Source organism: Schistocerca americana, chromosome 4 (assembly GCF_021461395.2).
Source record: "Schistocerca americana isolate TAMUIC-IGC-003095 chromosome 4, iqSchAmer2.1, whole genome shotgun sequence".
Classification (NCBI taxonomy): Eukaryota; Metazoa; Arthropoda; class Insecta; order Orthoptera; family Acrididae; genus Schistocerca; species Schistocerca americana.
The window spans coordinates 150368582-150383267 of NC_060122.1; the positions used below are offsets into that span (position 1 = coordinate 150368582).

Genomic DNA, 14686 nt, shown 5'->3' on the forward strand with positions numbered 1-14686 from the left:
ATCACGTATAGTTCTACAGCTGTGGATGTCCGCAATACAAAATTTGCTGCCAGTAACTGAGGTAATACACACAGGACCAATGCTATTAAATTAGATTTGCGTACAGTACTAAAATATATCAAGTTCTCCGTTGAAGCTACTGATTTCTTTTTCAATTTGCATGTTTAAGTGCACATGTGTGGCCGATTTGGAGTGAAACAGAATGAATGTTGCGTTAGAAATGACTGACCACGAGCAGATACATTAGAAAGTGAATGAGGGAAGAATACTGCAGAACATGGGGTCCTCACCTTTTTTGTGTTTGTTATCGTCAAGAGATGAGATCCCAAAATCACCTGTGAGGGTGTCTGTCTGAAAATGCAATATATTTCGTGTATACCCGCTATCTGGATCGCTCACCACCGAATTTCTCAGAAATTACTTTTTAAGATTGGTTAGCGGATAACGTCTCCCTAAGTATAATTCTTCCCACATTCACGTCACGGCGGTCCTCCGGCTTAAATCACGGGGCAATGCATCGGTACGTGTCACCTGTTGGCTTCCACTGTCGATGTATTCAGAAGGCGAGAATGTGCACAAAGACTCCGTCATATGTTCCCATGCGGCGCTGCGTGATGCATTATGGATGTCAGGATTTTGTGGCGTAGTAGCGTGGAGAACCGTATTGGCGTTATCGTGAATATTCCCTTTGATTCGGAGCGTTCCATCTAAATGAGAGAGAACGCGTCCCCATATGTACAGCGCTGCTGACGAATTCACTTATGCGGAGAGTGTCTTTCGGTGATTTTTTTAAATGTGTGTAAATACACCAAAAAATGAAACTTTGATACTCCGGCAGACCGATTATGGCGTCAGACTAATTACGAAGATACGTGATTCCTCTTTAACGAATGTGTCTAACGGTGAAATAGGAACTTGTTTATTTTGATAGTTTCTGAGCACTAATCAGCCAAAAGCATTCTCAGTTGTGGGGACGTGTGTTACTCGCAACGTATCAAATCACCGTCGGTCAAATCGATACACGGTTCTATTCATCCGCCTGGAGCAGCTGTGCAGTAGCCTAGAAGTACAAAGACTGGATGACGGAGTTTTAAACGGAGAAGCCACTAGCTTTCCACGAGCAGCGAAGAGCGCAGAGCAGGAGAGGAAATCACGACTAAGGACAGGACTTTTATTTATCGAGTGGGTGCTGATAACTTCGAAGTTGAGCCACCTAAATCCGAAAAACAACAACAGTTTAGCGAGTATCAGAGCAGCGTTAGAATCAGTCTGTTTACGTCCTCTCTTACTTGGCGGCTACAGCCTTAAATTAAAGAGAGAAAATAGCCTTCGGTTTGGACGACAAGTAGCGAAGATGAGCGTCGAGGGCGGGCAGACGTGGCGGTCCACAGCGGGTTCTGTGCTCAAGTACAACGTGCGCCTGCTGTTCCTGTGCGGGCTGTGGCCCCTGGGACAGGGCCGGCTCTACGCAGCCTTCACGACGGGCGTGCTGGTCGCCGCCACGCTCCACGCCGCGGGTGCCTTCGTCGGTCTCTGCTCGGAGCCAGGGGGTCTCCAGGAGGTGACACTGTCGCTCGCCAACCTGTTCGTCGTGTGCTCCGCCATTGTCAAGTCGTGCTTCTTCTTGGCGGACCGTACCAGATTCTGTGCGCTGGTCACCACCCTCGATCGGCTGGTGGTAGGGAACGGCCAGTCCAATACACTCCAAACCATAACGATTTTAAAAAATATGTTATTTTACTTATTGGGTACGAGAGTGGTTTGATAAGTCTGCTAAAAAGGCAAGAAAAATATTCGTTTCGTAAACAACTCATCTTACCTCTCGACATAGTCTCCTCTGAGGGATATACAGGGTGAAAAGTATTTAAACCGACAAACTCTGGGAGGCTGTAGGAGACATCAAAACAAATATTTTTCCCTAATGTCATTTTTTCCTATGAGGAGTATTTAAGACGGTAGAGGAAGATTTCTCTGGCGACAAATTAATTAAACCAGAGGCGACATATCTGGGGATCGAGCAGGCCATGGTACAGAACCGCCTCTGCCAATCCACGTTCTGGGAACCGTCGGTCCAGGAATCAACGCACACGACGACTGAAATGTGCCGGCGCCCCGTCATGTTGGAACCACATGCGCTGTCTTGTAGGGAGCGGGACGTTTTCCAGCGATTCTGGCAATGCTCTGGCGAGAAAATTGTAATAGTGCCTGCCATTTATTGGCCTAGGTAGCAGATACGGCCCAATTAAACAGTCCCCAACAACACCGACCCACACATTAAGGAAGAACCGCACTTGATGAGCGCTAGTAACTGTGGCATGTGGGTTATCCTCACTCCAAACATGCGAATTGTGCATGTTGAAGACTCCATCACGCCCGAACGTTTCTTCATAGGTAAACAACACAGAGAATGGAAATGTAGGATGGATTTCACAGTGTCCCACGTACCACTGCGAAAACTGTGCTCTGGGTGAAAAATCAGCTGGTTTCGGGTTGTGGACACGCTGTAAGTGAAATGGAAGTAACAATTGCTCTCAAAGGACTGTTCTTACATTCGTCTGATTTGTCCCCAAGTTACGTGCAGTTGCACGAGTGCTGATTGAAGGATCCCGCTCCACATGCTGCAAGACAGCTTCCTCAAATTGCAACGTTCTTACCGTGCGACGGCGTCCCTGTCCAGGTAATCCGCTAAATGACCCGGTCTCACGCAGACGTTGGTACGCAGCAGCAAAGGTCGCATGATGCGGGATACGGCGATTAGAATAAACCCGCTGTGCAGATCGACCGTTGTGGTGCGCTACGTAGTACGCACCAAGCATGTCAGGGTACTCAATCCATGTGTATCGCTCCATTAGTAAACAGAGACAATGCACTACTACACTGGTGGACAGCAGTTGTCTACAATTGTTGTTGTGGTCTTCAGTCCTGAGACTGGTTTGATGCAGCTCTCCATGCTACTCTACCCTGTGCAAGCTTTTTCATCTCCCAGTACCTACTGCAACCTACATCCTTCTGAATCTGCTTAGTGTATTCATCTCTTGGTCTCCCTCTACGATTTTTACCCTCCACGCTGCCCTCCAATACTAAATTGGTGATCCCTTGATGCCTCAGAACATGTCCTACCAACCGATCCCTTCTTCTGGTCAAGTTGTGCCACAAACTTCTCTTCTCCCCAATCCTATTCAATACTTCCTCATTAGTTATGTGATCTACCCATCTAATCTTCAGCATTCTTCTGTAGCACCACATTTCGAAAGCTTCTATTCTCTTCTTGTCCAAACTATTTATCGTCCATGTTTCACTTCCATACATGGCTACACTCCATACGAATACTTTCAGAAATGACTTCCTGACACTTAAATCAATACTGGATGTTAACAAATTTCTCTTCTTCAGAAACGCTTTCCTTGCCATTGCCAGCCTACATTTTATATCCTCTCTACTTCGACCATCATCAGTTATTTTGCTCCCCAAATAGCAAAACTCCTTTACTACTTTAAGTGCCTCATTTCCTAATCTAATTCCCTCAGCATCACCCGACTTAATTAGACTACATTCCATTATCCTTGTTTTGCTTTTGTTGATGTTCATCTTATATCCTCCTTTCAAGACACTGTCCATTCCATTCAACTGCTCTTCCAAGTCCTTTGCTGTCTCTGACAGAATTACAATGTCATCGGCGAACCTCAAAGTTTTTATTTCTTCTCCATGAATTTTAATACCTACTCCGAATTTTTCTTTTGTTTCCTTTACTGCTTGCTCAATATCCAGATTGAACAACATCGGGGAGAGGCTACAAGCCTGTCTTACTCCCTTCCCAACCACTGCTTCCCTTTCATGTCCCTCGACTCTTATAACTGCCATCTGGTTTCTGTACAAATTGTAAATAGCCTTTCGCTCCCTGTATTTTACCCCTGCCACCTTTAGAATTTGAAAGAGAGTATTCCAGTCAACATTGTCAAAAGCTTTCTCTAAGTCTACAAATGCTAGAAACGTAGGTTTGCCTTTCCTTAATCTTTCTTCTAAGATAAGTCGTAAGGTCGGTATTGCCTCACGTGTTCCAGTGTTTCTACGGAATCCAAACTGATCTTCCACGAGGTTGGCTTCTACTAGTTTTTCCATTCGTCTGTAAAGAATTCGTGTTAGTATTTTGCAGCTGTGACTTATTAAGCTGATAGTTCGGTAATTTTCACATCTGTCAACACCTGCTTTCTTTGGGATTGGAATTATTATATTCTTCTTGAAGTCTGAGGGTATTTCGCCTGTTTCATACATCTTGCTCACCAGATGGTAGAGTTTTGTCAGGACTGGCTCTCCCATGGCCGTCAGTAGTTCCAATGGAATATTGTCTACTCCGGGGGCCTTGTTTCGACTCAGGTCTTTCAGTGCTCTGTCAAACTCTTCACGCAGTATCATATCTCCCATTTCATCTTCATCTACATCCTCTTCCATTTCCATAATATTGTCCTCAAGTACATTGCCCTTGTATAGACCCTCAATATACTCCTTCCACCTTTCTGTTTTCCCTTCTTTGCTTAGAACTGGGTTTCCATCTGAGCTCTTGATATTCATACAAGTCGTTCTCTTATCTCCAAAGGTCTCTTTAATTTTCCTGTAGGCGGTATCTATCTTACCCCTAGTGAGATAGGCCTCTACATCCTTACATTTGTCCTCTAGCCATCCCTGCTTAGCCATTTTGCACTTCCTGTCGATCTCATTTTTGAGACGTTTGTATTCCTTTTTGCCTGTTTCACTTACTGCATTTTTATATTTTCTCCTTTCATCAATTAAATTCAGTATTTCTTCTGTTACCCAAGGATTTCTACTAGCCCTCGTCTTTTTACCTACTTGATCCTCTGCTGCCTTCACTACTTCATCCCTCAAAGCTACCCATTCTTCTTCTACTGTATTTATTTCCCCCATTCCTGTCAATTGCTCCCTTATGCTCTCCCTGAATCTCTGTACAACCTCTGGTTCTTTTAGTTTATCCAGGTCCCATCTCCTTAAATTCCCACCTTTTTGCAGTTTCTACAATTGAAGAGCGTAATACGCCCTCTAACAACTGAAGATTGTAATACGGCCTCTAACAACTGTAGAGCTTAATACGGCCTCCACCGGTTCAAATAATCCTCATATGAAAAAATGACATTATGGAAAAATATTTGTTTTGATGTCCCCTACAACCTCCCAGAGTTTGTCGATTTAAATACTTTTCTCCCTGTATACTGAAGAGCCAAAGAAACTGGTACACCTGCCTAATATCGTGTAGGGCCCCCACGAGTATGCAGAACTGCCGCAGCACGAAGTGGTATGGACTCGACTAATGTCTGAAGTAGTGCTGGAGGGAATTGTCACTATGAATCCTGCAGCGCTGTCCATAAATCTGTAAGAGTACCATGGGGTGGAGATTTCTTCTGAACAGCACGTTCCAAGGCATCCCAGATATGGTCAATAATTTTCGTGTCTCGGCAGTCTGGTGGCCAGCGGAAGTGTTTAAGCTCATAAGAGTGTTCCTGGAGCCACTCTGTAGCAATTGTTGACGTGTAGGATGTCATATTGTCCTACTGGAATTTCCCAAGTCCGTCGAAATGCAAAAAAATGGCTATGAACACTATGGGACTTAAGGGGGGTAGGACATCAAACGGGCCGACTTGGAGCAGGAGAGGAACCACAGGACATTTCATTTTCTACTATCTATACTTTTACAAATAAATTCATAAAACTTTGTCAGCATGACCAAGAAGGATTGAGGACTCACACTCATAGCAGTGGAAGTTCAAAAACGTAGCAAAATACCTTTTTTTTACATGTGAAATTTCATCATTTTGTCACTTACTACTGGCTGCATTTGTTTCTGTGGGTACACTTTTCTTCCTAAGTAAGAGAGATTCTTCGATGAATTTTGCACAGCATACAAGCAGTACTTACAGGTGTATGAAACTCTAGAATTTTCCAAATCTATTAAAAACTGTGGTAAAATTGAGATAATTAACTATAAAATTTTAGTTTTTCTAAACAAGAAGTTTAAAATGTAACAGTTCATTCATTTTTTCATAAATTAAATAAACTCTAGAGTTTCATACACATGTAACTATAGTTTGTATGCTGTGCAAAATACATCGAAGAATCTCTCTTACTTAGGAAGAAAAGTGTACCTATAGCAACAAATGCAGCCATTAGTAAGTGAAAAAATGATGAAATTTCACACGTAAAAAATGTATTTTGCACCGTTTTGGAGCTTCCACTGTTATGAGTATGAATCCTGAATCCTTCCTGATCATGCTTTCAAAGTTTTATGAATTTATTTGTAAAAGTATAGACAGTGGAAATTAAAATGTCCTGTGGTGCCTCTCCTGCTCCAAGTCGGTCCGTTTGACGTCCTACCCCCTTCTGGTCATCAGTCCCCTAGAACTTAGAACTACTTAAACCTAACTAACCTAAGGACATCACACACATCCATGCTCGAGGCAGGATTCGAAACTGCGACCGCAGCGGTCGCGCGGTTCCAGACTGTAGCGCCTAGAAGCGCTCGGCCACCCTGGCCGGCGTCGAAATGCACAATTGCCATGAATGGATGCAGGTGATCAGACAGGATGCTTACGCTCGTGTCGCCTGTCAGAGTCATATCTAGACGTATCAGTAGTCCCATATTATTACACACACTCCACACTATTACACCATTACAGAGCCTCCACCAGCTTGAACAGCCCCCTGCTGACATGCAGGGTCCATGGAATTCATCCGCTCGATACAATTTGAAACGAGACTCGTCCGTCCAGGCAATATGTTTCCAGTCATCAACAGTCCAGTATCGGTGTTGACCGGCCCAGGCGAGGCGTAAAGCTGTGTGTCGTGTAGCCATCAAGGGTATACCAGTGGGCCTTCGACTCCGAAAGCCCAAATCGATTATGTTTCGTTGAATGGTTCCCACGCTGACACTTTTTGATGCCCCACCATTGAAATCTGCAGCAATTTGCGGAAGGGCTGCACTTCCGTCACGTCCAACGGTTCTCTTCAATCGTTCTTGCAGGATCTTTTTGCGACCGCAGCGATGTCGGAGATTTGATGTTTTGCCGGATGCCTGATACTCACGGTACACTCTTGAAATGGTCTACGTAAAAATCCCCACTTCATCACTACCTCGTAGATGCTGTGCGCCGACTACAACACCATGTACAAACTCGCTTAAATCTTGATAACCTGCCATTGCAGCAGCAGTAACCGATCTAACAACTGTGCCCGTCACTTGTCTTATATAGGCGTTGCTGACAGCAGCGCCGTATTCATATCTCTGTATTCGGATACGCACGCCTATACCAGTTTCTTTGGCGCTTCAGTGTAAACGCTGACAGAAAAAAATCGCAACGCCAAAAAAAAAAATTAATGTAGAGTTTGAAATTTCTGGAATGATTAATGTAAACACGAGATAAATCATCGCAAATATCAAATGCTGGTACATTAATAATCGGTGTAAGCACCAGAGAGTCGAATGCAAGAATGCATACGTGCATGTATTTTGTTGTACAGATGCCGGATGTCATTTTATGGGATAGAGTTCCACGTCTGTTGCACCTGACCGGTCAATACTGGAAATGTTAATGCTGGTTATGGACGACGCTGGGGTTGCCGTCCAATGTTGTCCTCTGTCTGCTTGGTTGGAGACAGATCTCTTGATCGAGGAAGCCGACGCATTTCCACACGCTGTACAGCATGTAGAATTACAATAGCGGTAGGTAGGCGAGTGTTATCATGTTGACAAACATCCCTTGAAATGCTGCCCTTGAATGGCAGTACGGCAGTACGAATCACTGGATTGACGGATGAATTTACAGTCACTGTGCGTGAGACAACCATGAGAGTGCTCCTGCTGCCATACGAAATCGCACCCGAGACCAAAACTGCAGGTGTGGGTGCAGTGTGTCTTGGACACAGGCACGTTGTTTGCAGGCCCACAACAGGACTCCTTCTACACTACTGGCCATTAAAATTGCTACACCAAGAAGAAATGCAGATGATAAACGGGTATTCATTGGATACATACATTATACCAGAACTGACATGTTATTACATTTTCACGCAATTTGAGTGCACAGATCCTGAGAAATCAGTACCCAGAACAACCACCTATTGCCGTAATAACGGCCTTGATACGCCTGGGCTTTGAGTCGGCAAACAGAGCTTGGATGGCATGTACAGGTACAGTCGCCCATGCAGCTTCAACACGATACCAGAGTTAATCAAGAGTACTGACTGGCGTATTGTGACGAGCCAGTTGCTCGGCCACCATTGACCAGACGTTTTCAATTGGTGAGAGGTCTGGAGAATCTGCTGGCCAGGGCAGCAGTCGAACATTTTCTGTATCCAGAAAAGTCCGTACAGGACGTGCAACATGTGGTCGTGCATTATCCTTCTGAAATACAGGGTTTCGCAGGGATCGAATGAAGGATAGAGCCACGGGTCGTAACACATCTGAAATGTAACGTCCACTGTTCAAAGTCCCGTCAATGCGAACAAGAGGTGACCGAGACGTGTAACCAATGGCAGCCCATACCATCACGTCGGGTGATACGCCAGTATGGCGATGACGAATACACGTTTCCAATGTGCGTTCACCGCGATGTCGCCAAACACGGATGCGACCATCATGATGCTGTAAACAGAAACTGGATTCATCCGAAAAAATGACGTTTTGCCATTCGTGCACCCAGGTTCGTCGTTGAGTACACCATCGCAGGCGCTCCTGTCTGTGATGCAGCGTCAAGGGTAACCGCAGCCATGGTCTCCGAGCTGATAGTCCATGCTGCTGCAAACGTCGTCGAACTGTTCGTGCAGATGGTTGTCTTCCAAACGTCCTCATCTGTTGACTCAGGGATCGAGACGTGGCTGTACGATCCGTTACAGCCATGCGGATAAGATGCCTGTTATCTCGACTGCTAGTGATACGAGGCCGTTGGGATCCAGCACGGCGTTCCGTATTACCCTCATGAACCCACCTATTGCATATTCTGCTAACAGTCATTGGACTTCGAGCAACGCGAGCAGCAATGTCGCGATGCGATAAACCGCAATCGCGATAGGGTTCAATCCGACCTTTATCATAGTCGGAAACGTGATGGTACGCATTTCTCCTCCTTACACGAGGCATCACAACAACGTTTCATTAGGCAACGCCGGTCAACTGCTGTTTGTGTATGAGAAATCGGTTGGAAACTTTCCTCATGTCGCCGGCTGAAGTGGCCGAGCGGTTAAAGGCGCTGCAGTCTGGAACCGCAAGACCGCTACGGTCGCAGGTTCGAATCCTGCCTCGGGCATGGATGTTTGTGATGTCCTTAGGTTAGTTAGGTTTAACTAGTTCTAAGTTCTAGGGGACTAATGACCTCAGCAGTTAAGTCCCATAGTGCTCAGAGCCATTTGGACCATTTCCTCATGTCAGCACGTTGTAGGTGTCGCCACCGGCGCCAGCCTTGTGTGAATCCTCTGAAAAGCCAATCATTTGCATATCACAACATCTTCTTCCTGTCGGTAAAATTTCGCGTCTGTAGCACGTCATCTTCGTGGTGTAGCAATTTTAATGGTCAGTAGTGTAACCAACACACGGCCATCAATGGCACTAAGGCAGAACCAGCTTTCATCAGAAAACTCGACGTAGCTCCACCCTGCCCTCCAATGAGCTCTAATTTGACACCACTGAAGTCACAAATGGCGGTGGTTTGCGTCAGTGGAGTGCACGCTACAGCGCGACAGGCTCGGAGCTGTCTACGACGTAACCAATTGGTAACAGTTCGTTGTTTATGCTCCAGTCATACTGTGCCTTGTGTTCTTTTAATCGTCGCAGTGTGTGGCTTTTTGTGTGTGCTACTTTTAAACAGTTTTTTTATCTCCATTTTCAGTCACTCCGTTTTTTGTCTTTTGCCTTCCATGATGTTCCCCCTTTTTTATATCTATGTTCCCCATATTCTCTCCTTTGTTATTTTTAAATGTCTTCTATTGTTTGTTCTATGTCTTTCGGCTGAAGAGCAGTGCATATGCTGCTGCCAGGCCGCCCTGATGGGGAATTGAAATACAATAAAGAAAAAAAAAACCTAGTACAGATAGTCTGGTACTCGCTCTGGATTTCGTTCCTATCTCGGCGGTACTGCGTTCTGGTCGTTGCTCGTTGTTGACATTTGCCTGGCTCTGGTTCCGCGTGGTTTTACGTTTGGTGTTTGGCGTAGTGGTTTGCACAAGCCTCCGTTGTTTATCTCTTCCTTGTTGTGTCGCTCATAGTCGGTCGTGGTCGGTTGTTGTCAGTTGTCGTTGGTCTGTCGTCCGACTCGTCCTGTGTTTACCCGGTGGTGCGTGTTCCACCGCCGGCGGCTTCCCCGCCTGGCGGCTCCGATCCGCAGCCCAAGGCGTTCCCGCTGTTGGTTGTGGTTACTACACTGATCATTTTTTATCAATTTTACCAAAAGCAAGGTAACAGCAATAAAACATTCAACAGGAAAGAGATTCTACATATTATTCAACTCCTTGACAATTAAATACGAGACACAGCGTATTCGTAAAAAGCTCACGATAGCATGGCATCCTATTTCAGGTCCAAAGGGCCGTAACCATGTACCGGTAAAAGGCACAAGGGTCCACGTCATACCGGCTCCTCATCACGTAATGAACATTATGGCCGACAAGCCACATAATTGCGTTGTTCTTCGTTCTGGGAAAGAGGGCTGAATCGGGGCGCAGGATAATCTCAGGGGAGATTGCTGCTTCCGTCATCAGGGCACGAAAGGTCAGTGGCCGGGGGAGCCAACTCCAATATCTGTGGCCGCAGGGGACCAAACGATGATATAATGTACCCGTTACATGACAACGACTGTATCGGTCCGTCTCACTAAGGCCAATGCGGAAACGTCGAACTTTCTTGGCGACAAGTTTAAGAACGACTTTGTATCATGAGGACGCCACTTTCATCGGAAAAACAGACAGACTGAAATTGGAATACTCTGTCTCTGGCAACAGGGACTCCACAGAGGACAAGCGATCTGGAACGTCCTGCAACATAACAGCATTTTTACACAGAAATGCGACTGGGAGCTGAATGAGTTACGCAATCACGACTCACGACCCGTCCTCACAGCTTTACTTCCGCCAGTATCTCATCTCCTACACTCCAAACTTCACAGTTCTCCTGCGAACCTTGCAAGGCTAGCACTTCTGGAAGAAAGAATACTGTAGAGAAATGACTTAGTCACAGCTCAAGGGGTGTTTCCAGAACGAATTTTTTAGTCTACAGTAGAGTGTGCGCTGATATTTAACTTCCTGGCAGGTTAAAACTGTGTATCGGAGTGAAAGGCAAAGTTCCCGAATTCGAGTCTCGGTGTGGCACTCAGTGTTAATGTGCCAGGGAGTTTCACATCGGCGCACAGTCCGTTGCAAAGTGAAAAATTTCTTCTGGCTTCATTTTCTCTGTTTCACTCAGTCGTTGCATAGCAGTTCCTTTGAATGTCTCAACAACCAGTGGTTCTTTCAGTTTATCCAACTGCCCTTGTCAAGTACTCGTGAGGGTACGTCGACTATAATTCCCCACAGATGCCGCTATCCTCAAACGCTATACAGCGCGTTCCTGAATAAAACACTTCCCACAAGAAAAGATATGCAAGGATTAACAAACACGGTGGATTTCCGTAAATGTCTGCCCTGTGTCTAGAATAATTGGAAGCAACTTACTTACGTCTCGTTTTCTAAAGATTCAGCTGTCTCCCAAACAGTTTCTTGTCAGTTGGCAGCAGTCTCTGCCATGCACGCAGTAAACAGTGCGTAAGGAAGTGGCAAATGGGAACGAATTCGGTGCTATTAAAATCGAAATGATGGAATATTGGGATGCTACTAGATTTTATTTCAATTTATAGAAGCAAAAAAATCAAGAAAAAGGTTCTGAGAGCCAGTCTGTCACTATCCCTCGGTCAGTTTCCGGATTATAATCATTTCTAGAACACTGCAAAAGACACAATAGAAATCTCCACATGATCTTAGACTTAACAGAAGATTAACACGAGCTGACACAAGAACGTCATCCGGGGCAATTCTTCAACGGGCTACTCCGTCTTCACATGAGATAAGATTTTATACACGGATTCATGTACTACGTCCTCGGAATCTGTCGTAGACTAACTGTGAACTATCCTTAGCAGTTTGGCGCCTGCCCTCTCAGGATGCACTTGTGACTGGTCCATCCCTTCCATCATTAAGCACTGCCAGTATTTGAAATTTTCAGTTATTATGTTCTGATGAATTGTGTGATATTGAAATTATTATTAAAAATTTCTGAGTACAAGAAAGATAATTAGCACGGTTGAAGCTGTAACATAATATTTAAACAGCAAATATAAATAATAAAAGATTCGCCTATTGGTGCCCAGCACAGTAGATGCAATCCCCATAGTCTCTCCCTGTTCCAGTGCGATACGGCTCGCCCTGCCGTTCTCACGCTGCGTGACCATCTGGCGCATAGTTCGATGAGTCTGCCTTGTGAGCCTACCTACTCGCTAGCCTCCAGTAATGAAATCTTCTGATACTGTGCATTAAAGCATAGCAAAAAAAAAAAAAAAGATGTACACTACTGGCCATTAAAATTGCTACACCACGAAGATGACGTGCTACAGACGCGAAATTTAACCGACACGAAGAAGATGCTGTGATATGCAAATGATTAGCTTTTCAGAGCATTCACACAAGGTTGGTGCCGGTGGTGACACCTACAACGCCCTGACATGAGGAAAGTTTCCAACCGATTTCTCATACACAAACAGCGGTTGACCGGCGTTGCCTGGTGAACGTTGTTGTGATGCCTCGTGTAAGGAGGAGAAATGCGTACCATCACGTTTCCGACTTTGATAAAGATCGGATTGTAGCCTATCGCGATTGCGGTTTATCGTATCGCGACATTGCTGCTCGCGTTGGTCGAGATCCAATGACTGTTAGCAGAATATGGAATCGGTGGGTTCAGGAGGGTAATACGGAACACCGTGCTGGATCCCAACGGCGTCGTATCACTAGCACTCGAGATGACAGGCATCTTATCCGCACGGCTATAATGGATCGTGCAGTCACGTACCCATCCCTGAGACAACAGATGGGGACGTTTGCAAGACAACAACCATTTGCACGAACAGTTCGACAACGTTTGCAGCAGCTCGGAGACCATGGCTGCGGTTACCCTTGACGTTGCATCACAGACAGGAGCGCCTGCAGTGGTGTACTCAACGACGAACCTGGGTGCACGAATGGTAAAACGTCAGTTTTTCGGATGAATCCAGATTCTGTTTACAGCATCATGATGGTCGCATCCGTGTTTGGCGACATCGCGGTGAACGCACATTGGAAGCGTGTATTCGTCATCGCCATACTGGCGTATCTCCCGGCGTGATGGTGTGTGGTGCCATTGGTTACACGTCTCGGTCACCTCTTGTTCGCATTGACGGCACTTTAAACAGTGGACGTTCAGACGTGTTACGACCCGTGGCTCTACTCTTCATTCGATCCCTGCGAAACCCTACATTTCAGCAGGATAATGCACGACCGCATGTTGCAGGTCTTGTACGGGCCTTTCTGGATACATAAAATGTTCGATTGCTGCCCTGGCCAGCACATTCTCCAGATCTCTCACCAACTGAAAACGTCTGGTCAATGGTGGCCGAGCAACTGACTCGTCACATTACGCCAGTCACTACTCTTGATTAACTGTGGTATTATGTTGAAGCTGCATGGGCAGCTGTAACTGTACAAGCCATCCGAGCTCTGTTTGACTCAATACCCAGGCGTATCAAGGCCGTTATTACGGCCAGAGGTGGTTGTTCTGGGTACTTATTTCTCAGGATCTATGCACCCAAATTGCGTGAAAATGTAATCGCATGTCAGTTCTAGTATAATATATTTGTTCAAAAAATATCAGTTTATCATCTGCATTTCTTCTTGGTGTAGCAATTGTAATGGCCAGTAGTGTAATAAACGTGAGTAGGGATGTGGCATAAACGCCACACCCTCCCCTGAATTTCTCACCTTTCTCCACTTTCTTCAGTGTTACTTTAATAGTTAGGCAAAGTATCTCCCGCCCGCAGCTGGAGAGCAGCCAGCGCGGCCCGGTGGACGCCGCCCTGCGTTCGCGGCTGGCGGCGTCGCGGCGGCGCGCCGTGCGCCTGACGCTGGCCTTCCACCTGTACGTGCTGTCCGCGCTGGTGGCCTGGAGCCTGATGCCCGCGATCCATCGCCAGCGCCGGCTGCCCTACCAGCAGCTGCGCTGGCTCGACACCTCCTCCGCGGCCGTCTACGGCGCCTCGTACGCGCTGCAGTGCACCGCCACCTTCTTCTGCTCCTTCATCAACACCCACCTGGACGTCTTCTTCATGGCCGTCATGGTCCACGTGGCGGACCAGTTCAGGATCCTCGCGGCGCGATTCGCCGACCTGCGGCTCGACGCGGATTGTAGCCCAGAGTGCCGCATGCTGCAGGATGGGTCGTCGAGGCTGGGCGAAGAACTGTACCGGAAGCTGAGTCTCTGCATCCAGAACCACCAGGACCTCGTGAGGTGAGTGCAGGCGACATTGCTGCTCGCCTGAGCCAGCGGCGAATCGCGCGACAGAAATCCGACTGAAAGAACTCAATAGAAAATGCAAGTAGATCTGATGTGATACCTCTATGATTCAAAATACAG

At 46.3% G+C, this 14686-nt stretch overlaps 1 protein-coding gene across 1 annotated transcript; it reads left to right on the forward strand.

Annotated features, from left to right (window-relative positions):
- Positions 1 to 1354: 1354 nt before the first annotated feature.
- On the forward strand, positions 1355 to 14461 carry LOC124613316. Its single transcript, XM_047142012.1, has 3 exons — positions 1355 to 1678; positions 14094 to 14369; positions 14414 to 14461. Exons 1-3 carry the CDS (start codon positions 1355 to 1357, stop codon positions 14459 to 14461), a joined length of 648 nt encoding a protein of 215 aa, XP_046997968.1.
- The last annotated feature ends 225 nt before the right edge of the window (positions 14462 to 14686 follow it).